The sequence below is a fragment of the Camelus dromedarius genome, chromosome 31 (assembly GCF_036321535.1).
Source record: "Camelus dromedarius isolate mCamDro1 chromosome 31, mCamDro1.pat, whole genome shotgun sequence".
NCBI lineage: Eukaryota > Metazoa > Chordata > Mammalia > Artiodactyla > Camelidae > Camelus > Camelus dromedarius.
Genome location: NC_087466.1, coordinates 14,478,985 through 14,504,553, shown reverse-complemented (window position 1 = coordinate 14,504,553; position 25,569 = coordinate 14,478,985). Strand labels below are relative to the sequence as shown.

The following is a 25,569-nucleotide window of genomic DNA, read 5'->3' as shown; positions in this document are numbered from 1 at the left end:
ATAATTCCCAGTATAATTCATATAACTCCCAGTATCTCAGAATGTGACATTATTTGGAGATAAGGTCTTCACAGAGGTAATCAAGCTAAAATGAGGTCTTTATGGTAGGCCCTACTCCACTATGACTAGCATTCCTATAAGAACGAGAAACTGGGACACAGACAAGCACATAGGGAAGACAGTGTGCCATCTACAAGCCAAGGAGAGAGAGGCCTGGAACTGATTCTTCCTTACAGCCCTCAGAAGGAACCGACCCTGCCAACACCTTGATCTGGGACTTCTAGCCTCCAGAGCTGTAAGATTACAAATTCCTGTTAAGCCACCCAGTTTGTGGTACTTTGTTAAGGCAGTCCTAGCAAACTAACACAAGGGGTAAAGAATTAAGGCACTAATGCCATCAGTCTTCAGTACCCTATTTCAAAGTGGGGAAACTGAGGCTGAGAGAGTCCAGTTAATGTACCGTCCAAGAGGCATCAGAGTTGTGAGTGGAACCCAGAGCTTCTTTATCAGACATCCTTGCACCTGCCATGAAGGCACTTCAGTTCCCAGTCCTTTGTCTTTCCCTAGGTGGCTTCCAACAGGGAGCCACTGGCACATGCAGGACACTGTTCATGCCCAACTAGGCAACTCTGTGCATGTTGTTTCAAAGTCTCTGTTTTATAGCCCTTAATGATCTAGTAATTGTGTTTATGGCTTTCCAATGAAGTGTGCAGAGCTCTGATAGCCGTCACCGGTTTCTTGAGGGCCTTTTTTTTTTTTAAATCTGAGACTGTACAAAGCTTCTTATAGATTAAAAGAAAAAAGGATATGTGAGGCAAAGAGGAGAAAATTCGGGTCAAATGCTTTTCGGAATGGTTTTCAGCTAACCACTCTACATACTTGAGCCACCAACTACATTTGTATTGAACATACTCAATTATTTGGGATAACTCTGAAACCCCTGGAATGATTTCCTTGGACAGAATAAAAGGAAAGGAAAAAACTGGGTCATTAACTCAGATCAGTCAGGGTTCTCCAGACAAACAGAACCAACAGTAGATAGATAGATAGATAGATAGATAGATAGATAGATAGATAGATAGATAGATATGAGATTTATTATAGTTTTTGGCTCATGTGATTATGGAAGCAGAGAAGTCTAACATCTGCAAGTTGGAGACCCAGGAAGGCCAGTGGTGTAGTTCAAAGGCCCCAGAGCCAGAGAGCTGATGGCACAGATTCTAGTCCAGGTCCAAAGGCCTGAGAACTAGGAGCGCCAAGGACAGAAGACCGATGGCCCAGCTCAAATAGTCAGAGTTAATTCAACCTTCCTCTATCTTTTTATTCTGTTCAAGCCCTCAACAGGTTGGGTGAGGCCCATCCAAACTGGGAAGGGCCATCTGCTTTACTTAGTTCATCCATTCAAAAGCTAATCTCCTCCAGAAGCACCCCCCACAGACAAAATCAGAAATAATATTTAACCAGCAACCTGGGCATCCCATGACCCAGCCACGCTGACACACAAAACTAACCATCACAACGCATTCACAAATATTTACTGACTACCTGCTATGCGCCGAGCATTGTTACAGGTCTTAGAATACAGACAGGAGTGAGGTACAATCCACACACAAAAGAAGCTTAACTGCCTCATTCAGTGTTCACTCATCAAATACTGATTATGAGCATCTACTGAGATGAACGAGACAGGTATGGTCCCTGCACTCATGGGGTTTACAGGTGAGCTGGTGAGAAAGGTACTGGATAACTCACGGCACAATTAAGCAATGACAATTGTGACAAGTGCTGCAAAGGAGAAGCTGAAGTTGTTAGTGACTGCATAACAGGAAGATCCGATCTATTCATTTTGCTGGGGGTGGGCTAGGGTTGGGGGAGAGGGATGGCTAAGGAAAGACTATCCTTAGGAAATGAGGTTTGAGCTGAGATCTGATGGATCAGTAGAGATTATTCAGGAAAAGACAGAGGAAACTTCCTTCTGAGGAGAGAAGAAGCCACCCTGACATCCACGAGCTGGCCTGGTACTTACTATGAGCTTGGCCTCCGTGTTCCTATGAGCTGATCTGCTGGCACTCACAGCTAGTGCTTGGTGTTCCCCTGTTGAAAATAAACAATTGCACAGAACATCAGTATCAGACGAGGCCACTGTGAAACCACAATGGAGCAAGACAATGGAACACAGACCAAACATGAACACTGTCCAAACCACAAATTTGACCAAAATTCCCCTACCCTGATATGAGGGGCTGCTGCTTCTTTAACAATTTACCAAGTGAATTTCTGCCACTTCCTGCCAGTATCCAGTCCCGAGCAGAGCCCTAGCTCCTTAAACCCTACCCAAATCATCCAACCTAAGTCCAGATCCCATACTAAGTCCTTTCTGATACCCTCTAACTGAGATACCCCACACCTCCCATAGTGCAGTTCCCCTCTCACTGCAATGAATATTAATCTTAACTTGTACAACTGCAAGTTTTATTCCTGGTGGTCTTTAGTTGAAGGGCACTTTGACACTCGGTAAAGGCTGTTAAGAGATCTGAGAAATCCAAACCATGCACCAAAAACACTTCTAAATTTAAAGAGGCAAAAAAAAGTTTATTATTTGGATGTTTAATTAATATTTATCATAGCTAATCTATTAGTTTTATGGTAAATTTAAGATGGAATTGTTTTCATGTGCCAGATATACACTTTCACAGTACATTGAGAACCTTTTATAATTAATGTATCTAGTATATCTTTATTTAGATCTGAAGCATAGTTTATTACCTTAAATCATTATGAAGGCTTAGAATTCTCATAGTTCTGCTTCAGGCAATCTCTAGTTGTCACTTTTCTTCAAGTTTTAACCTGTGTTACTAATGATTTAGAGGAATCCATAGTGACCTTGGCCTTTAGCACCTTGACCTTAACTTGACCAAACCAGAACTCATTAATCACTTCTAAAAACGAGACTGTCTGGCAATTTAGAAGAATTTATCCAATTTTTTAATGTGCTTAACCTTTGGCCCATCAATTATAGTCTACAAAATTTATCCTATAAATTCACTGGCACAAAAATCCAAAGATATACAAAGTCATCCATTGTTCTATTGATAATAACATCAAAAACCAAAAAAAAAAAAGGAAAAACTCAAATTTCTATCAATATTCAGTTAGCTAAATGAATCTTAATATGTACACCTATACAGTGGAATACTATGTAGCCATTAATAATAATGCTGAAAATACATATGAATTGGTTTGGAAAGATGCACATAATATACTGTGGGGAAAAAGTTGCAGAATAATATAATCCAAGATTAATACACAGACACACAAACACATGTTTGTATAAAGATATATTTTTATACCATGGATAAAAGTGGGTTCCTTCTGGGGGATTGGTATGGAAGAATTTTATTCCATCTACGTGTTCAAAAGTCATGTTGTATTGCTTTTACCTTTAAAAATACATTTTTTATATGTTCCATTTGCTGTATTCCCTCCCCAGATTTACCAAACACCCAATCCCCCTCCAGGATCTTATCTTCATTTCTTGTCCCTACGTCCAGCCATCAGCTGAGCCAAACATCTCAACCTCTGAAACACTTAACAGAGCTTCACTTTGCCCTTCTCTCTGGCCGGGGTCAGTGTGACCTGGCAGTTCTCCCCGAATCTGTTTCCTCACTGTCTCGACGTAAGCTGTGAACGGCCGCGGGGGACTCCTTCTAGCGTGCAAAAACATAATTCCATTCCTCTGCCCAAAACCTTTTGGCTCTCCTGGACCAACAGAATAAGCCTCAAGCTTTCACTGAGGACTCCAAGACTCCCTTTTACCTCCACTTTGCCATTTCAGGTTAAGGTCAAGCATCCAAGGCATCCGTCACTCACATCCCAGACGCAGCAGCATTAAGGGACCCCCTGGATTTGAACCTGCATTTACATACCTTCAAATCTTTCTCACTTAGTTCCCTCCTTTCCCCTGCCTCTCCTTTTAAGTCCCATCCTACAAATACAATTGTCTTCACTTAACATTCGACACTAAATGTTGCTTCTTGCTTGCACTGAGAGGTAGCCTAGCATGATTGGAAAACGCACAGATTTTGAGCCAGCCAGATGAGATGAAATCTTAGCGGCCGTTTACTAGCTCTGTGACCTTGCTTCACTCCTATCTTGGTTTCCTCATCTAACATAAGGATAAGAAAGCCAGTCTCCTAAGCTAACACTTGCAAAGCACGGAAGGACTGAACACAGTAAACACTTGAAAAAATGTTACTTACTTTGGTTACTGGACTCTAAAATGGTAACTTCCGTCGCTCCTGAGGCTCGTTGTTTTTTGCTCCTAAAGTTAATGCTCCCCTCCCAAAGCTCCCAAGCCTTTGAGTTCCTGTGACTCCTTTTTATTTATAGCATTTTTGGCATTGGTCTCCGTACAAAATAGTTAAGCGGTTAAGCTCTGAAGCAGAACTTTCTGGATTCATGACCTTGACCCTTGGCTTGTGCAAGTTAACTGTCTCTATGCCTCAGTTTCTCCATCTATAAAATAAGGTAATCATAGTTCCTGCCTTAAGGTGAGTTCTTAAGAATAAATGTGGCCATCTCCAACTCCCGGTATTTGGCGTCGCGTTCAGTCTTCGGCGTCGCGTTCGAGAACAGCGGGCGACGAGCAAGCGGCGAGGGGCGGGCTCAGGCCTGGCCAGCGCTCCGGATTGGACAACGCGGCAGGCCCCGCCCCTGCGGGAGCCCCCCCGTCTGGCCGGGCGGGGGAGGGCCCTCCTCCCTCCCCGGGTGACGAGCCACAGCAATTAAAAAAAAAAAGTGATCATCTCCTGAAAATACTTAACATAGTACTAGCACTCAGTAAGTGTTAGCTATATTATTTATCAGAGCGGGAGAATGAGAACATACGCAGCATAGTTCAAATAAGGTGGAATTCATTTTAAAGACCCAGGCAGAAAAATAAAGCTACCTCAGGGTTTCTCAACTAAGCCCTGTTGACATTTTGGGCTAGACTGTTCTTTCAGTGGGGGCTGTTTTGTGCATTTAAACAGTATCCCTGGCGTCTCCCCGAGACAAGAAGGAAGGCGGCAGGGCACAACCCTTAAAAGAATGAGGAGGGGGACACAGCCGTTGAGGAAAACAGGATTAAGATAAAAACTGGTTAGAACTAGACTCAAGATGGCGTAAGATTTGACTTCCAGTAGACCTCCAGCCTGGGGATACTGCTCGTTGTAATATATTAGCAAGCTAAATACACAGTATTATAAGCATACTAGACCAATGTGTTTTCTTAGCTTTTCTTGAAACAAAGACCTTTTGGAAGACAATAAATAACACTTTTAAGTTACATATAATTTCAGGGTGGTTCATAGCCCTCATCCTATGACCATTTCTTGGATCCTGTAAGATTGTACACATACATAAAAATACAACATGCCTAAAATAGTTAAACATATATTGTATCTAGTGTGTTGTCAACACATACACATTTGCCTTATTTGAACTCAATTATAAGAAAAAGAGAAAAATTTATCCTGTAGCTCTTAAAATCAATCACATCAGAATTTGGCCTCAATGCCTTAGAGAAAGTGAGGGCACAAGCAAATGCAAAAAGAAACAAGGTAAGTTAATTCTTGCCTTTTGCCCTTATAAAGACCCAGGGCAATTTAAGGTGATTTTGGCCACATAAGATTTTTGCCCTAAGCATTAACTCTAGAGCCTACCCCTTTAACCTCTCACTCAAGATGTAAGCTTTCCATATCAATGGTTTTCAAACTTTAGGCCTTCACCTATAAGTGGTCAAAAAAATCAATATACTGGGTCATGACCAATCAGCATTTTTTTTTAATTAAACGGAACTGAATGGAAAATATCAGAGTGCAAGATTCACAGTATGATGATTATTTCATGACTGTTATGCTTCATTTTTAGTGTGTATGTTTCTTACTCTGTTCAAAAATGTTTGAAAGATCTATGTTGTGTGCTGCCCAGTGTTGGTAGCCAGTAATCTCACGTGGCTACTGAGCACTTGAAATGGTTGACCAGAAGACACATGCTGTAAGTATAAAACACATGAAATTTCAAAGACTAAATAGGGAAAAAAAAAAAAGAATGTAGAATAACTAATAAGTTTTCTATTGATCACATGTTAAAATATAACATTTAACTTCATGTATATTTTGTTGAACGAAATATTATTAAAGTTGTAAGTAGATAAGGTAGGGGGTTCTTGAAGAAAGAGAACCAGGCATGGCTTTCTTGACATAAGAGAAGCTGTTTTTGTCCTAAGCTGTTTTGTGATCTAAGGCTGGCTGCAGTGCTTGCCTTTGAATAGGTATTAGTAATTAATGATCTTAAGGGGACAAAAGAATGCAGAAACAAAGGACTGTTATCAGGCCAGAGAAGTAACTTCAGCAAAGATAATACATCCGTTGTAAGGACTCCCAGTTCTATTTCAATGGTAAAAATTATCCTGAAGCTCTACCATCAGATCAACTGGAACCTAAGGGATGATGTAGACCTTTGCCAACCCAGCCTCCTGACTTCAGCAGCTAAAGCTTGGACTCTATCCACCACCCAAGCCCCTTCATGAATATGCATACACCCTTAGCTTAAAACTTCCCCAGTTTTGCTCTTCAGGGAGACACTGCTTTGGGGAAGACCCCTGGTGTTCTCCTTACTTGCTGCAAGTAATAATAAATCCTTCCTTCTCCCGTTTTTTTTTTGGCTTGATTATGTCTTTTACCCACAAAGAGGCAAACCCAGTTTTCAGATAACAATATTAATTTCACATTTTTTTTACTGTTATAATGTGGTTACTAGAAAATTTTTAATTATGTATGTGGCTATCATAATATGCCTATTGGACAGCACTGCCCTATATGTGTTAGCAAAGTATTGCGTGTATATACATGTTCACGATATGTTTATAATCTGGCTTATATTATCTTTATATTGCTTTGTCACCATATTACTACCAAACACTTGAGGGATTTGTTCAATGTCAAAATGAGAACCAGCCTTTCAGGGTCAGCTAAAGTGTCTCTCTGCATGGTCGGAAGCACCCACTTTCAAAGCAGAGAGTGAGTACCCACTGACTCAGCCTGACTGACTCCATCCCATGTTGCAGGGCCTTGGCAGCGATGACAAACCTCTTAGGAATGTTTCCTTCTCTTTTTTTCTCTTACTTAACCTTGTTAGTTCAGAAAGGGTTACAGCCATCCTGCCAATGGTTATGTGCTCAGAGTGACCACACCTCTGGATCCGGCAGTCCTGAGTTGTGCATCAGCTTTATATCTCATAGTCTCCTTTGCTCTCCTAGCTCAGGGAAAGTCCCACTATCTGTCAATCATAATCATGACCTTTCTACTCATCAGAAGTGTGCTGCGGGGACCCTCCCAACATGCACCTGCACGCACCTGCCCCTTCTGATTAGTTTCAGCCTCCCTGGAGCCACTCATTTCCCCCCAGCTTAACTCCTTCTGCATTCAATACCTTGAATCATATTGATCTTAGGAATTCTTCCCTTCCTTGAGGTTGATAAAAAATAATTAAATAATCACAAAAAGCCATTAATATTATATAGAGTACTTATCTTGAGACATTATGCTAAGCACTTTCTCTCACGTAATCATCACAACAGTTTTGTTGTGCTGCGAATCCTCCCCCTTTAAAAATAAAGAAACTTTGCCTTATGAGGTGACCTAAATTTTAAGATCCAGGATGTCTTGTTCACTATAGACCCAATGTATACAAAAAGTGCCTGGCACATAAGTGCAAGTGCTCGATCAATGGCTGTTGAATAAACAAGTGAATGAATAAATGGTGCCATACACCACTTTCTACTTTTACTTATGGTTGTGTCTACGTGCCAACAACCTTATTAGGTTAAGCTATTAGTTCCTTGAAGGCAGGATTTATTTTTGGCATTTCCTGTGGTTATTAGCACAATGCCTGACACAGAGTGGACACTCAAAGATAAAACAAATAAATCAATGATTACATGAGAATCACTTTCCCACAACTTCAGCATATGACATTACCTTGCTAAGAACCATTCAATGGCTCCCTATTACCCTTAGGCTGAAGCCCAGATTATTCTTCATGGCCTACAAGGGCTCCCTCACCACTTGAGCCATTCGTTATCAGCTGCACTGAACTTCTTTCAGTTCCTCAAGTTCCGAGTGATGTTAGTGGCAGAGTCTCCACTACCCTGTGAGGACCTTTCACCTGGCCATTCTTACCTTCCCCCAGCCCCCCTGCTACCCCTGCACCCGGCTGACCCTCGTCTAGGTTAGTTTCCCTCAGATGGCTCTCATGATACCCTGCACTTCCACTCTTGCAGTGCTTATTGTAAGGATAACTCAATAATTATTTTTATGTTTTTTTCATCTAGTGTTTATGTTCTGTAAGCCCCAAGGAGCATGTCTGTTTTGTTTACAACAATGTACCTTGTGTTTAGGCCAGAGGTAGGAAACCAGTGGCCCACACACGTTTTTTGGCCCACCCTCCCAATGTTGTGTCTGTGCATTTATGTGGATAGAGAGATAGATAGAATTCTATTTCTATATCTATATCTATATCTATATCTATATAGAACTCATTATAAAACTACTCTAATTTGAAAAGACACATGTACCCCAATGTTCATAGCAGCACTATATATAATAGCCAAGATATGGAAGCAACTTGAATGTCCATCAACAGATGACTAGATAAAGAAGCTGTGGTATATTTATACAACGGAATACTACTCTGCCATAAAAAAGAATAAAATAATGCCATTTACAGCAACATGGATGGACCTAGAGATTGTCATTCTAAGTGAAGTAAGCCAGAAAGAAAAAGAAAAATATCATATGATATCACTCATACATAAAATCTAAAAAAAAAAGGGCACTATGAACTCATCCATAAAACAGAAACAGACTCTCAGACATAGTAAACAATCTTATGGTTACCAGGGAAAGGGGCTGGGAAGGGATAAATTTGGGAGTTTGAGATTTGTGAATGTTAGTCACTGTATATAAAAAGAAATTTCTTAGAAGTTTCCTCTGAAAAAAAAAAGTTTATTCTGTATAGCACAGAGAACCATGTTCAATATCTTGTAATAACCTTTAATGAAAAAGGATATGAAAATGAATATATGTATGTATATGCATGACTGGGACATTGTGCTGTATCAGATATTGACACATTGTAACTGACTGTACTTCAATTAATAAGTTTTTTTAAACTTTAAAATATTTATTTCACAAAAAAAACTCTGTATTTATGGCTTCTCTTGGGAAAAAATATCCAAAGATCTGGCAATGCTGCACATAGGAGTCAGGACAGGCGAGCAGTGCTACAGGAACAACCCCAGACCACTGGTTTCTCACTCACACCGCAGGGCTGATGGGGGCAGGTGGTGGCTCTGCTCCCCATCCCTCCTGAGTTCCATCTGGAACACTGACAGTCACTGGGGCAGAAGGAAGAGGGGACGCAGCAAACCATGCTCACCGCTCTCACCCACAAGTGACACACACCTCTTTTTTTTTTAAGTTTTATTTATTTATTTATTTATTTATTTATTTTGGTGGGGGGGAGGTAATTAGGTTTACTTAGTATTTACTTATTCTTAGAGGAGGTACTGGGGATTGAACCCATGACCTCATGCCTGCTAAGCATGAGCTATACCCTCCCCCCACACACCTCTTCCACTCACGTTTCATTGCCCAAAGCCAGTCACCAGCGTGGGGATAGATAACCCCCTGCAGGGAGGGCCGCTTCAGGAGGGAAACCCGAATATCTAGGAAGCAGTAATCCAAATCTACCCCAGAGACACAGTCAGCTGGAGCTGAAGCGCAGCTGTCTCCTTCCGATGGGACATTTACTCTCTAGTTTGACACATTCATTACTCTTCATATATTACATTCATTTCCTGTGTGATTTAAGTTTGCAATCCCCCTAGTAAAGGGCCATAGAAAGAATGAATAAGTGGTCCATCAACAGGTAAATGGATAAAGAGGTGGTATATATACATATAATATATATATACACACACACACCCCATTATAGTATAATGTTCCATTATATATACACACACACACACACCCCCTTATAGTATAGTATAGTATTTCATATCTATAATGGAATCCTACTCAGCCATATAAAAGAATGAAATATTGCCATTTGCAGCAACATGGATGGACTTGGAGGCCATTATGCTAAGTGAAATAAGTCAGAGAAAGACATGCTGTATGATATCACTTATATGTGGAATCTAAAAAATACAACAAACTAGTGAATATGACAAAAAAGAAACAGACTCACAGGTATACAGAGCTAATTAGCGGTTACCAGTGGGGAGAGAGAAGGGGGAGGGGTGAGGTCAGGGGAGGGGATTAAGAGGTACAAATTACTATGTATAAAATAAGCTACAAGGATATATTGTACAGCACAGGAAATACAGCCAATGTTTTATAATAACTAAAAATGGAGTATAACCTTTAAAACTTCTGTGTCACTGTATTGTATACCTGTAACATATAATATTGTATATCAACTATATTTCAATTTTTAAAATACATTATTAAAAAAAAGAATGAATAAGTGAATAAGTAAGCAAGCCCTTCTGTATATTCTGGCACAAGCAAACACTAGCTCTTTGAGAAGCCAAGCCCTGGCTAGTCAGTCACTGGCTTTCTTAGAACGCTTCTGCCTGGACTAGCCCCACATCCGGTGACTGCCCTGTTAGCTGCCCAGAGGAGGACAGCACCCCCATGCAGTCTCCCCATGATTACAGCACAAACGGAACATTTGTCTCCCAAGTGGCTGAGCAGCCATTACTCACGGTGGGCTGACCCATCTTCATGAAACAGATGAGCTTGGCGGGGTGAGGAGCTGGCATCTCCAGTAGGTGGGAAAACTTGTCGGTGTGCAGCCTCCTTATTGTATTCGTAATGGCCTCGGGATCAAATATTGATCTCAAATGCCTGGCCGCCCACAGTGACAAGAGTCTCTTTGCTCTGCTGATGGACTCAGGGATATGGAAGGCAGATTTCCTATTTCCTTCACACTCGCTTTCGTCACACTGGAAAGGTATAGGCAACCCAAGTTTTTCTCTAAACTTTTATCTCCAAGAGGTCTTAAGATGCCACAATCAGGCACCTAAAATGTGAATCACCTGCAAAACAATCTCCTGTCCCAATCAGTTCTGTTAACGTCCTTTCATCAGGCTACCAGATTTCAGGTTATCTCCTCCTATATACAGCCCCCCAGTGTTCTCATTTGGACACCTGAGGGGACATCATTCTATTTTTACCAGCCTTCCAGATTGTCCCCTTTTCTGATTCCCATCTGCTGACTCTCTCATGTGTGTATGTGTGTGAGTAAACATATACACACATACACATTTATGAATGCATTTGTAAATTTCATTATTTCTTCCCATGAATACTTAGTACAATGCTAGATACTTGGGGTAAATGATGAGGCAGATAAGCAGGGACGCTAGCCTTCTGGAGCTCACAGTCCTAATGGGAAGACAGCAGCAATAGGAAGAAATGGTTATGATAAGTGCTGCAATAAAAAGAAGTTCAAAGACTTTGGGAAGCCTGAACACAGACCAGGAAGGTTCATGGACCACTTCCTGGAAGAAATGACATTCAGCCTAAGAGCTAAAGGTCGGCAGTAGTGAGGTAACTCCAGACAGAGGGACCAACTGTGAGGAGACCCAGAATCCAAACAGCATGGGATCCTTAAGGAACAAATGAGTTCAGTTCGGCTGGGACACAAGTAGCAAGAGGCAGGATGGGAAACAGGTGGGAAAGCTAATGAGGGATGCAAGGGCCGGATTGTATAAAGCCTTGGATGTTCCATGAAGCAGCTGGAACTTAATTCCGAGTGAAACAGGGAGCCAAGGCAATGAAGTGTTTTGCAAGCAGGAGGGTGATGTGATCCGATTTACATCTGCTCCACGAGGATATTCAAAATCCATGAGCTGGAAGTCTTATTAGCACTGACCCATCAGAATGGATTTAGACAGGGTCCTGGAGGCACCCTGCTCTTCTAGGCATTTACCCATTGGCTGCTGGAGGTCTGAAAGGTCCCAGGGGAGAGGCTGAGCTGCCTGGAGGACAGAGGACTCAGGACAGTGGCTCTTAATAACTGTATAGTGTTAATTTACCCCTGCATTAATTATATTCATAAATATCTAAAAATACACATATGAGAAAGATGAAGAAATATCCACCAGCAAAAGTTGTCTTTTAGGATAATAGGCTTTGTAGTCTAGTGCAGAAGCATTTTAATGTTTAAAGAACCAGCATGGCCATCCTGAGGCATACCAGCTAAATACATGTGCTAAAGTCTGCACAGAACAAATAAGCCAGGATGGTATTTTGAAAGATTAACTGATGTTCTTTTCCCCCACCACTCATATGTAATCCAGTGGCCGTTCTCTGTTTTAAGGGGTCAGATCATGGTCAGACCATGAAAGCAGAAAAAAAGTCTTTAAAGTTCCAAAAGCCTGAACCTAGAAGAAACTTCGGCCAGTGGAAAATAAACACAAGGAAGCAGACCAGGGATTCTTGCCTTCAAGATGAGATCAAAGAGGAAGAGGAGCGGAGAACCGGGAACTCCTTGGGGGAGTACGTGCCCCCATCCCACCAGGGGGCGCTATCCACAGCCGCCCCAGTTGGGAATCTGAGTGCTGGGGATGCGTTCTGAGGGATTCACCCAAGAAGCCAGCAAGAATCTGGCAAGAACCCAAGCAGGGAAATAAAAATCAGGGACATGAAACAGTCTTACAGATCTCCTCCCACAGAGGACACCACACCTCACCCACTCCCCATCTCACGACACTGATATCATTTAAGCCTCCGGGAACTTAAGAAAGAGTCAGGCTCTCAGAACCCAGATGTAAGAGGTATTCTCGGGACAACTGGAAATTTTGAATATGGATCAGATTTTATACAATATTAGGAAATTATTGTTAATTTTCTTAACTGTGGTAATGGTATTGCAATCATGTAGAAGAAAGTACTTTTATTTAGGTAAATCATGCTGAACTATTATGGGGTAAAATACCATAACTTCTGCAACTTATTTTCAAATAATTTAGAACGGAAAACATACAAGTTCATAGGCGGGAGAGAGAGAAAACAAATCCAGTAAAATGTCAAGAACTGACATTGAAGGGAGGGTTTATGGGTGTTCACTGTACTAGAGTTTCAACTCTCATAGGTTTTAATTTTTCAATAATGTATAAACTTCTAAAATAAATATTTATAAAATTCATAATTGTAATTATAAATGCCAGAAGTCACAAGGAAAATGTTGATCCAGTAACATTAGTTTAAAATGTGCTAAGCAAAGAAAAATACCATATGATACCACTCATATGTGGAATATAAAAAAATAGGACACTATAAACTCATCTACAAAACAGAAACAGACTTGCAGACCTAGTAAACAATCTTATGGTTACCAGGAAAAGAGGGTCGGGAGGGGACAGATTTGAGAGTTTGAGATTTGCAGATGTTAGCCACTATATATAAAAATAGATTTTTTAAAAAAGTTTCTTTTGTATAGGGCTGGGAACTATGTTGAATATCTTGTAATGACCTTTAATGGAAAGGAATATGAAAACAAATATATGTATGTATATGCATGACTGGGACATTGTGCTGTACATGAGGAATTGACACATTGTAATTGACTGTACTTCAGTAAAAAATAAAATAAAATGTGCTAAGCAGCATAAAGAATTGTTTGTATTAAGGATATTCATAAATTTGTAAAAATGTATACACATGAAAAAGATAAAGAAGGTAAAAATAACAGTTGTTAAATTAAGGGGGAGGGTATAGATCAGTGGTAGAGCGCATGTCTAGCATCATGAGGTCCTGGGTTCAACCCCAGTGCCTTCATCAAAAAAAATTGTTTTAATAAAAATAAAAATAAATAGTTGTTGAATTAGAATGGTGGGATTACCTGCGGCATTTCCCTCTATTTCTCACTCTTCTGTGCTTTTATATTAAAAGTTACTTTTAGATGCTACCTTGAAAAAAGTTGGGATGAGAAGGAAGAGATTCTGAATTGACTCAGATTAAGTAACTTCCACCCAACAGAATGGGAGTTCCGAATAAAAATTAAATTCAATTATGGAAAAGTAAGAAAGTTATTGTTATTTTTGGGTTAGTGGACCACAAGTTTACACAAGTCAGATTTCCTAGCTGCAAGCAACAGAAACCACCCCTGGCTCCTTTAAGCATTCTGGGGGTGATGTGGAGCTCACAGAATCACCTGGAAGGCTGGAGAGCCAGGCTCGGCAAGCAGGCAGGCATAAAGGAAGGCTGGCCAGCAGCCACGACCACTGCTAAATTCAGGCGACAAGAACAGTTCAGAGAGGACTGCCGCAGCCATTGCACCGAGGGTGCCACAGCTCAGACCTCCACCCCTGCTGGCCTTGGCACCATCACTGGCTTCTGGAAACCTACTGATACTCCTGCCATCTCCAAAATAGATCCCCCACGGCCCCTACTTCCGCGTAACACAGCTCCCATTTCAAAGTCTCACCTGTGTGCAGCTAAGTGGTCAAGGCTAGGCCACATGCTCACGCCTGAGCTGCAAAAAAACTGGGAAGGCAATTACCTCATCTTTAGAGCCCCTGCAGCTTAGGGAGGGCCCAGCCTCCGCCTAAGACTCATATAATGCGAAATTTTCCAAAGATAGGATGGAGATTCTGACAGTGGGCACCAAAACATTGACAAATGTCACCATGCGGTTGTTCCTGCTGTAACAACTGGACCAGGCACTATGTAAGAGAAAACAAGACCGAGCCTTGACCTTTGTCCTCCAGGAGCCACCTGAAGACTGGATACTACATCTCAGCCTTCTTTGTTAACCATGGTGTTTGACAGAGAGCAAACACTGAATAAATGTTTGCTAAATAAATAAAAGCAAATGAACAGTCTACCCTGGACAAATCAAACGGCCCCTTTGCTGGCCGGGGCCTGGACAAAATAATACTCCAGGATCATCTAGCAAGAGGGTTCTTGGAATTCATGCTCTTCCCTGAGAATGGCTGAGACTCCCGGGGATCTTCCAGAGACTGTCTGTGAACCAGAAGCTACAGTAAAACTGCACCGATGCACTAAACCTTAACAAAACCCAAATATTAAATCTTGTACATGGATCCACCTAGAAAACCAATTCAAATCAAGTCTGAATCCAAGCATCTAAAACAGTTGAATGAGAATGAAATTTGTTCTGAGTCCCTGCTTAAGGTTGAATTCTCTTATCTTTTAAGCAAAAAGCCCTATGTCATTAGTTTTGGTCATACCCTGGCCTGTGGTGCCATGCTGGGCTATGTCACAGCACACATCAGCAATAATTTTATAAAGGTTCTCCTCAGCTGCCTACCTCTGAGCTTGAATCAATTTCCAGTCACAGTTTGCACATTTCATGCCAAAAGGCTGCAATGGGCGTACTAATGGTTAGTGAGAAATCACTTGTTCTGCAGATCTTTAAACACAGGTAAGAATCATCACTCCTTTCACGGTTTTAGTCTCATTAACTAGATGTAAAGTTGCTAGATTCTGTGCAGTGTCTGGACTTTTCATTCATTCATTCATTCAACAAATTTGCATGGACTGTTTAGTATGGGCCAGGAACTAGGCTAGATGCTGGGGACACGGCAGAGACCAGAAGAGATCTGGTCCTTGAATTCATGGCACTTAAATTCACAGATGAATATGCAATTACAAAATGGAATAGGTATTAGAGGGGGAAAAAGAAACAGAGTGCTGTATGAAAGAATAATAGGAAATCTAATTTAGATTGGAGTGGGGTAAGACACGTCCTTCCTAAGGAAGTGACATTTAGGCCACAGTCTCAACAATGAGAAGAGTTGTTATGGGCTGATTTGTGTCCCCTCAGAATTCATGTGCTGAAGCCCTAAGCTCCAGGACCTCAGAATGTGACTGTATTTGAAGATAGGGGTCTTTAAAGAGGCAATTAAGTTAAAATGACATCATTAGGGTGGGTCTTCACCCAACATGACTGGTCTCCTTACCAGAAGAGGAAATTTAGACAAAGACACACACACACAGAGGGAAGACCATGTGAAGACACGGGGAGAAGACGGCCGTCTACAAGCCTACAAGGAGAGAGGCCTCGGAAGAAAGGAACATGCTGACACCTTGATCTTGGACTTGCAGCCTCCAGAGCTACGAGAAAATAAATTTCTGTTGTTCAAGCCGCCCGGTCTGTACTTCGTTACAGCAGCCCTAGCAAAATAATACGAGGGTTAATCAGGCAGAGGATTGGGGTGGGGGAAGGAGGGCGGCAGAGGGGAGAGTATGAAAGACAAAGACCCAGAGTCAGAAGAGAGCTTTGCCCCCCTCGAAGAACTGAAAACCCAATAAACGGATGTGTTTGGAGCTGAATAAAGAAGAGAGAGGAGGGGACAAAGTGAGACTGGAGAGGGAGGCAGAAGCCAGAACATTTAGGACCTGACAGGCCAGGCTGAAGAGCCTGACGGTTTCCTCTGAACCATAAAAGGAAGTCATTGAGTGTCTTTTGAGAAGGGGGAGGAGGTGGGGTGACATGGTTCGATTTGCATTGTCAAATATTGTATTGTCTAGTGAGTGGAGTCGGGGGTGGGGGTGGGGGTTGCCGCAGGGGGATCAGCTAGCAGCCATGATGGTGTTTGGACCAGGGTGGTGGCGGTGGAGGTGGAGAGCTGTAAACAGATACATATTTAGAAGGCTTCAGTGTGTGGGAGCTGGAGAGGAGGAGGCGGCAAGGATGGGAACTCGGCTCCTGGCTTGAATACCCAGGAGCGCTTAAGGAAACATTTCCCTCTGTGGAGAGGAGCTTGGGAACAGGGTTGGACTTCCAACCCTGCCATCTTGCGGCTGAGATGCCAGACAAGAGGTTTAACCTCTTCAGGCAAAGGCTAAGGTGCTCAACCTGGAAAACAAGGTTCTTCTAACCCCTCAACTGCCATCTCAGCTGCCTTTTCCATCACCTCCCTCCCACCCAATACATTCCAGGCTCTCAGACACACGAAATTTCTCAGTGCCCATCTTTGCTCCCCCTATGTAGAAGCTGCATATTCTCCTCAGAACCCCTGCCCTGTGGAAACACCTCTGCCAAACCTTCCTTGACTCTCCTGTGTTTCCACCTTGACCCCACCTCTTCCTCAGGCAGCTCTTCCTTAGAGGTCCCCCCACTGTTCCCACGTCCCCTCCTCCCTGATCACACCACTGCCATCTGGCTTTTGCCTCCCCCATTCCACTAGAACTGGTTTGACCAAAGCACAAATTACATCCATGCCATTCCCTCATATAGCACACTGTTCTTCTTTTCCAACTCCATTCCAATCTGTAATTACATATTCATTTATGGGTTTCCTTCTAGAATGTAAGTGCCATTAATTCAAGGCTAAATCCACGTTGCTAAGTCCGATGGACACTTCCGACTTTTATCTTGACCTGACTGCACCACAGAATTTGACAATGTATAATATATATCACTCCTTTCTCTCTCTCTCTCTTTAAACATTTTACTTCAAAATTTTTCTATAGAAAAGTTGTAAGAAAAGTTCAAATACCCACATCTCCTTCACCCAGATTCACCAATTACTATTTTTCCTTTTATATGTTTATCAATTTTTTTATAGACCGTGGCAGAGTAAGTTACAGTCATTATAACCCTTCACTCCTAAATACTTCAGCATGTTTCCTAAGAACAGAGATTCTCTATTATATCATCATAATGATCAAATTTAGGAAAAATAACACTGATGAAATACTACTGTCAGTCCATCTGGGCTTCTATGATGGAAGACCATAGACTGGGTGGCTGATAAACAAAAGAAACTTATTTCTCACAGTTCTGGAGACGGGGAAGTCCGAGATCAGGTTGCTGGCAAATTCAGTGTCTGGTGAGGTCTCACTTCCTGGTTCATAGACAGTCATTTTCTGTGTCCTCACATGACCAATAGGAGCAAGGGAGCTCTCTGGGTCCCTTTTATCAGGACACTAATCCCATTCATGAAAGTCCCACCCTCATGAGCTAATCACCTCCCAAATGCTCCACCTCCACGTATCATCACACTGGGGGTTAGGATTTAACATGTGAATTTTAGGGGAACAGAAACATTCCGTTTATGGCCAACTCCTATCTAACAGACAGCATATTCTAAAATTTTTATAAATTGTTCCTATAATGTCTTTTATAGTGACTTTATTCTGACCTAAGATCAAATCAAGAATCACACCCTGCATTTCGTTGTCATGTCTAACAATCCCTTAGTCTTTCTAGCTGTGAATATTTTTGAAGAGTACAGCCCAGCTGTTTTGTAGAGTGCCCCTCAATTTGGGTTGGTCTGATGTTTTGGTTAGATTCTGAATACGCATTTTTGGCGAGGATATTACAGAAAAGAGGTTGTGCCCTCCTCAGTGCATGGTACCATGAGGCATGTGATACTGGCTTATCCCATCATCAGTGATGAAACACTCCTTCCTTGAAGCTCTCTCTTCCTTTGGCTTCTGTGGCTTCCCTCCTACCTCCCTGGTGGATGCTTCTTGGTCTTTTTCAATCCCTAATTGCTGGCCAGGCAGGCGCCTATGGTAGGAGCCTAATCTAGGCTCTGTACACATTAAACTCTCCTAGGTAGCTTCACGTTTCTTCTGTATCTTGACTCTAATCTTCTGTAATTTCAGCTACCACCTTTGCATTGATGGTTCTCAGATTCTCAACTCCCCTCACCCTGGGTCTCTTGCCTCAAATCCAGACCCAGACCTGCCTACAAGACAGCTACACCAGGATGTCAGCACAATGTGCAAGACCGAATACATCATCTTCCCCTGCCCCAAGCCTGCTTCTCTTTCTCCTTTGGGGAATGGCAGCACCCAGAGCCCAACATTCCTGAAGGCACTCAGAACTTTTCTAATTTGGTTATTCAGAGTCTTCCTTCCTGGATTGTCAGTTTCTTTAAATAAGAACTCTGTCTGTCTGGTTTGCTATTGTATCCCTAGAAATCCCTGACACTTGAACATTTCTAATTAGACTCTCAGTTTCCTCATCTCTAAGGCAGAAATAATAATGGATACCTCACAGGGCTTGGGTGAGGATCAAATGAGATCATATATGAGCAAGTCCTTTATAAACCTGACACTATGTCCCCCTACCAAGTTTTGCTTTTTTGCTTTTTATGAGGGGGAGGTAATTAGGTTTATTTATTTATTTGTATTTGGAGGAGGTACAGGGGATTGAACCCAGGACCTCGTGCATGCCAAGCATGCATTCTATCACTTGAGCTACCCTCCCCCTATCTCCCCCTACTCAAAATGCTCATAGATCAGCGGTAGCAGCATCACCTGGAAGCTTATGTGGGCCTTGGGCTCCAGTCCAGGCTTCACCCACCTGCTGTATCAGAATCTGCATCTTAGTAAGATTCCCAGGTGATTTGTATACACAGTAAAGTTTGAGAAGGGCTACTTAATCCCAAGGGAATTACAGACACATCCACTGAATATACCATAACTATTTGTGAACATTCAGGTCATGGTCCTTCCCATACAGGAGGTCTGTCCTGATCAAATGAGGAGATGTGAGGTTCCCGTGAATGGCGCAGCATCACAGAAACAGCAGGCTTTCAGAGCCTGACTCTTGATGCATGCGGTCTGTTTGACCTTGGGCAAATTGCTTCACCTCTGCAAACCTCAATTTCCTCATCTCTGCCATGGTTTTGAGAGCACCAGGCTCCCTGAGTGCTGTGAAGACTGATGGAGATAATGCACATTAAGGCTCATATACAGAGCATGGCATGTGCTGAATACTCAGCTAATTATACTTGTTTTTTAAGAAACTCACAATCAGATGGCTTCCTGTTTGCCACGAATGTGTAAAATCTGAGCTTGTTTATGGGTTTTGCCTAAGAGAAGAACGGGAATTTCTCCTTGTTCTATGTCTGGAACAAATTACCATTTCACAGAGATCTGGATGGGTGTGCTTTTTCTCATCTACTGGTTTTTTTTTGTTTGAATTCCTACTATGTGCCAGACACAAGCTGAATCAAGTTAAACTGTCTGGTCTTTACATTCCCCGGGCTGGTTCCAGGCCTGGAGCACATAAGGTGGGCAGGGGCTGGAGCAGCAGAACAGAAGGAGGGGAAGGAGCTGGAAGGACAGGGAGACAGACGGTTGGAGGCGCAGCCTGGCGTGCTCAGACTCATTCCACCAAAGTTTATTTCAATCTGGCTGGGCTTTCTCAAGCTTCAAACTTACAAGCTCGAAATAATAATTCCCACAGCTCAGCGCCTTACCTAGGTAAAGGTGCTTCTTAAATATCAAGGACCTCTCATACCTAAGATTATTGCGGCTCTTCAAAGAGAACGGCGTGCCAGGTAACATGCATCGTAAAATCACACACTGACATTCTCTAAAACCCCTTTGAGATTCTGATGAACACTGTATTGTGCACCTTCCAAAAGAAACAATCATGCTATAGACACAAAGTTTTGCATACAATTTCAGGGAAGGGGAGGTTGCAGTCCTTGAAAAAAAGACTCAAGAACTTCCCATTTAAAACCTCTAGATTTAAGCCATGTTTGCTTCTCAACGTGCAGATCCTTGTGTATCAGCACACAGGTGCAGGCGCGCGCGCGCGCACACACACACACACAGACTCACTGAGTGGTCAATCACTTCATTTACCTCTCTAGATCCAGAAGCAGAATAAATTAACATTTTCCTGGCAGTAAAGTGGAGACATGTTTTGTCTAGAGATTACACAGATTAAGTCATCAAGTGCCATAATCTACTCCCCAATAAGGCAGAAAGACAGACAAGAAAATTTGAATATAGCCATCCAAATCCCAGCAGGAAACTGCAAATTCACATCTCAGGAGTGTCCTGGCCAACGGAAATGCCCGGTGCTTCAGCCTTCCTCCTGAGAAAAGTGCTCCTCTGATCTAACTGACATTGTTCAGAGGAAAACACATCTTGCATGGAATGTGATTTTAAAAAGAAAGAAAAAAAAAACAAAAAACCCATATAGCCAGAAAGACCAGAGCTGCTTGGAAGCCACTAACAATTTCATTTCTCCTTTATTACTGCTTAACTAAGTAAATGCTCAAAATAGGTTTTTTAATCCGGCGGTAAGCATTTGGCTCCAAATCTCAGCAAAAAAGGAGTCCAATGGTTAAAAGCATGGGACTCATATGGAACCTGACTACCGGGGCTTGGTTGAACACTGGCCCACCCCTTTCTCTGAACCTCAGTTTAATCGCAAATATAATGGGGTAATACAAGCACCTACTTTGCAGGGTTGTTTTGAGAGTTAGATCAGGTGATTTGTGTAAAGACTTTGGCTCAGAACATGGTAAGTACTTGACAGAACCTGTGTCTCTAACATGGATGTCTTCAAACTCCACAGACGCTAATCCTAACGGTCAGAACAAAGAGTCCCCGAATCCCACCTACTCCTTCCCCGCAAATGTTCCATCATACACGACAGCATCTTGGGAATTAAGGCACTGCACCAAAAGCTACAGGACCTGGAAAAAACTTATGACTTTAACTCATCTGAAATTCTTCTGTTTACTCTTATTTATTACATTCACAATGTTGTGCAACTATCACCACTATCTAGTTCCAAAATTCTTCATCATCCCACATTGAAACTCTGTACAAATTAAGCAGTAAATCTCCCTTCTCCCCTCTCCAGCCCCAGGGGTAATGTCTATTTTTTTGTCTCTATGAATTTTCCTATTCTAGATATTTCATGCAAGTGGAATCATGTAACATTTGTCTTTCTGTATCTGGCTTATTTCACTTAGCATAATGTTTTTAAGGTTCACCCATATTGTAGCATGCACCACAATGCCATTCCTTTCTATAGCTGAGTAATATTCCACTATGTATGTAGAAATCACGTTTTACCTATTTATTCCTCTGTCAGTGGACCCTTGGGTTGCCTCCACCTTTCAGTTATTGTGAACAATGCTGCCGTGAACATCAGTGTGCAAATATCTGCTTGAGTCCCTGCTTTCAATTCTCTGGGGCAATACAGCTCGGAACAGAATTGCTGGGTCATATGGTAATTCTATACTTAACTTTTTAAGGAGATAAACTGTTTTCCACAGAGGCTGCACCATTTTACATTCCCAGCAGCCATGCACAAGGGTTCCAATTTCTCCACATTTCTTGTCATTTTCTGTGATTCATTTATTTTTAATGACACCTCAAGACTCTCCCACAAGGCAGTTAACTTACTGTTCTAAAATCATTGAGAAGTGAGTAATTCAGAAGTGAGTTATTCTAGTTTAGTAGTTCTCACCTAGGAACAATTTTTTCCACATAAGGAATATTTAACAATGTCTGGAAATGTTTTCAGTTGTCATGATCGGGAACAGTGTGATACTGGCATCTAGCGGGTAGACATCCTACATGCACAGGACAGCCCCCACCGCAAAGAATTATGGCCCCAAACAGCAACAGTGCCAAGGTTGATAAACCCTAGTTTAAAAGTTAGCCTATAGGCCAGTCTTCAAACTAGGTTCTGCAGAGTCACAGCATTCCAGAGGAAACTTGGAGCCTCTTATAAGGGAAAATATTGGGGTCCAAGTGGGCAAGATTGCAGCACTCCATCCCCACTTCTTCTAGGGCAACTCCTCATATAATTACTTTACATATTAGTCTTCCATATAAGATTCCATTCAAAATCCTCACTTCTCTTTTCTACCTAAAAAAATTCTGGAAAAGTTATTCCAATCCAGTTGCTTTTGGCTGCACGTAACAGAATGCCAAATGAAAGGTGGCTAAAAAATAATGACATCTCAAATTTTTAAAAGTCTGGAAATAATGAGGTTGATAGTTCAATACCACCACAGACACAGATTTTTTTCCATCTCCCTGCATTACTACACTTGGCAAGCTGGCTCCATCCACAGACTTGTCTCCTCATGGCCTCAAGCAGATTGCTGCAGATCCAGTCATCACATCCTCACATAGCCATGTATAAAGGCAGCAAAGGGCAGTTCACCTCTTTGTACCCAAGAGGAAAACCAGTCATAGAATTTAGGCAGGAAACTTCCCTCTGAGTCTCATTCACCTGGGTTGCATCACCTACTCATGCCTAAAGCAATCATTGGCAAAGAGAATAAACTCACTATGTTCAATCTAGGCTAATCAAAGCTTACCCCTAAGGCTGGACAGAGACCACCTTTGCTGAGCTCATGGGAGGGTGAACATTCAAACAGATGTTGCAGGTACTAACTAAACTGCAGGTTGTTTCATTGGTGCTTTAAGACAGTTAACACTTCACTTGGTTTCAGGTGCAAATAAGAAAAACCTGTTTTGTTTTGTTTTTTTAAAGTAGGGATTATCAGCTCATATAATTGAAAAATCCAGGGACAGATATTGCTTTTGGATACACATGGATACTGGTGGTCAAATGCCATCATCAAACATGGTGGTGCTTTCTCCAGTTCTCAATTCTGCTTTCTTCTGTATTGGCTTCCTTCTCAGGCTGCCTCTCCCGTGCTGGTGAGAACATGGCCAACACAAAGCCCCAGAACTGAGTTCTCATTGGCTGTGATTGGTCTGGCTGGTATCACATGTCGATTGCTGAATAAATCACCATGGCTAGGGAAATGGAATGCTCTGATTGGCCATACTTGGATCACATGGCTCCCAACCAGCACAGGGCAGGGATCTCCCATAAGCAGGTAGGGTAATGGATGCAGGGTTTGCAAAATCAACAAATATGCATTACACAGATACATGAAAAAAAAGTATTTTTGGCCTCCAGGTAATCTGGATATTATAAAAATGCATCAATTCATTCCACAAACATCTGTTGAATGCTAACCATACACCAGACACAGTGCACTGGGGAGGTAAATAAGAGTCTCTTCCACAAAGACTCTAACCCTCTGCCACGAACCCACTGTGTGACCCTGAATAAGTCCTCAACCTCAGATTCTCTTGCTCATCATCGGTAACAAGAAATAGCTGGAGTGCTTGACTTCTGAGTTATTTCCACTTCTGTATTCAATTAATCCCATCACTTCCTCCCTGAAAACTGCTTTGAATATTTTTTTCTAGATGCTACCAATCAGACAAATTTGATTCTACTTGCATGGCTTGTTGCCACCAGAGAAGAACAAATGAAAAAGGAATAAAATCAACTTAGAGCCCCTCCATGACTAGGCAGTTGACTTAGGCATCCAGAGTTCACTGACTCTTGGAGCCAGACACCTTGTGACTGACCAAGGTGAGGAAGCCCAGTGGAGAAAGAGGTGTGTGGGCAAGAGGGAGGAGGATGACTACCCTTGGGAAGGAAGCTCTGGGCCACACACACTGCTCCTCCCCAGCTCCCAGCCCCAGCCTAGGTGAGCCACTTCCAAACCATGTCTGTTAAGGGTCCTTGGCAAAAAGACTCATTGTTACCCTCTGCAGATTGCAAGCTAAAATTAGCAGAGGGTGTGAAGCCAACTCCTTCGGAGTGATTGCAGGGCCCTGGAGGTTCTGGCTTCTGTCGATTACTCATGACGCTGGCTTGCAAGGAAATGGTGTCAAGTGCTTGAAATGTTTAGTGACCCTTAAAAGACAGAATATTGCAGCTGAGCCCAAGTTTGCTCTTACAATCTTGTATTCTTTCCCCAAAGTGATGAACAGAGTAATAATGAAGAAGTAAGAGGCTGACAGCCCTCAAATGAGGTGTTGTGCTGGCTAGGCACTGCACAACTCCAGAGGTGCCAGGCATACTGCAGTCTATGAACTCCTAGGTGAGTGGTGCCCCCTAGAGTTATGCAGTGCTCAACCTGTGTAACCTCACAGGGCAGTCCTTAACACTGACACCAAAACTAGGGAGAAGAGGCTGCCATGGCAGGAATGCAGAGATTTTCAATCAACCAACACATAATTTTTAATATTGATTATATACTGAAGTAATATGTTAGATGTATTGGGTTAAATGAAATATATTATTGTTAATTTCATTTCTCTTTACTTTTTTTTATGTGGCTACTAAAAAATTTTAAATCTCACATGTAGCTTGTATCTGTGGCCTGCATTATATTTCTACTGGACCAACCTATCTCAGAAGATCCCCGGCAGGACTGTACCCAGTTGCCCACAGTGGTAACCCACTCTTTTTTTTTTCAAAAAAATTTTTAAGGTAACCTACTCTTTATCACACACTTTTCTTTCTTCCTTTGCCAGTCTCCCTTTCCTACTCCCTCACCACGTTACATTGGATCACCTCCCAGATAAACTAACTAGACCCAAATCTTGTCTCAATGCATGCTTCTAGGGTAAACTAATAAACACTTATTCTGTACCAAGAACCATGCTAATGTCCACCTTTCCTTATATTCAATTTGCATAAAGTCAGGTAGAGAGAAACCAACACAGGAAAGGTTCAATACCAGATTTAAGTAACAGGACAACAGACATGCATGATTACCTGCCAAGCGGGCAGTGCAGAGAATAAGTGCTAAGAGCTTGAAGGAGAAATGGTATGAGTGTGGAGTAGTGTGGTTGGGGGAGATTTCTGCTTGGCCCCATGAGATCTAACTGCTGTTCGGTT

General features: G+C 42.1%; 1 protein-coding gene across 1 annotated transcript in view; it reads right to left on the bottom strand.

Moving 5' to 3' along the window:
* Positions 1-2,030: 2,030 nt before the first annotated feature.
* SUDS3 (SDS3 homolog, SIN3A corepressor complex component) overlaps positions 2,031-25,569 on the bottom strand; it is a 68,558-nt gene continuing 45,019 nt past the window's right edge. The window contains exon 13 of the mRNA XM_064481179.1: positions 2,031-2,094. Within this exon, the coding sequence (XP_064337249.1) occupies positions 2,049-2,094 (46 nt within the window). The 3' untranslated portion in view covers positions 2,031-2,048. The remainder of the gene's footprint in view (positions 2,095-25,569) is intronic.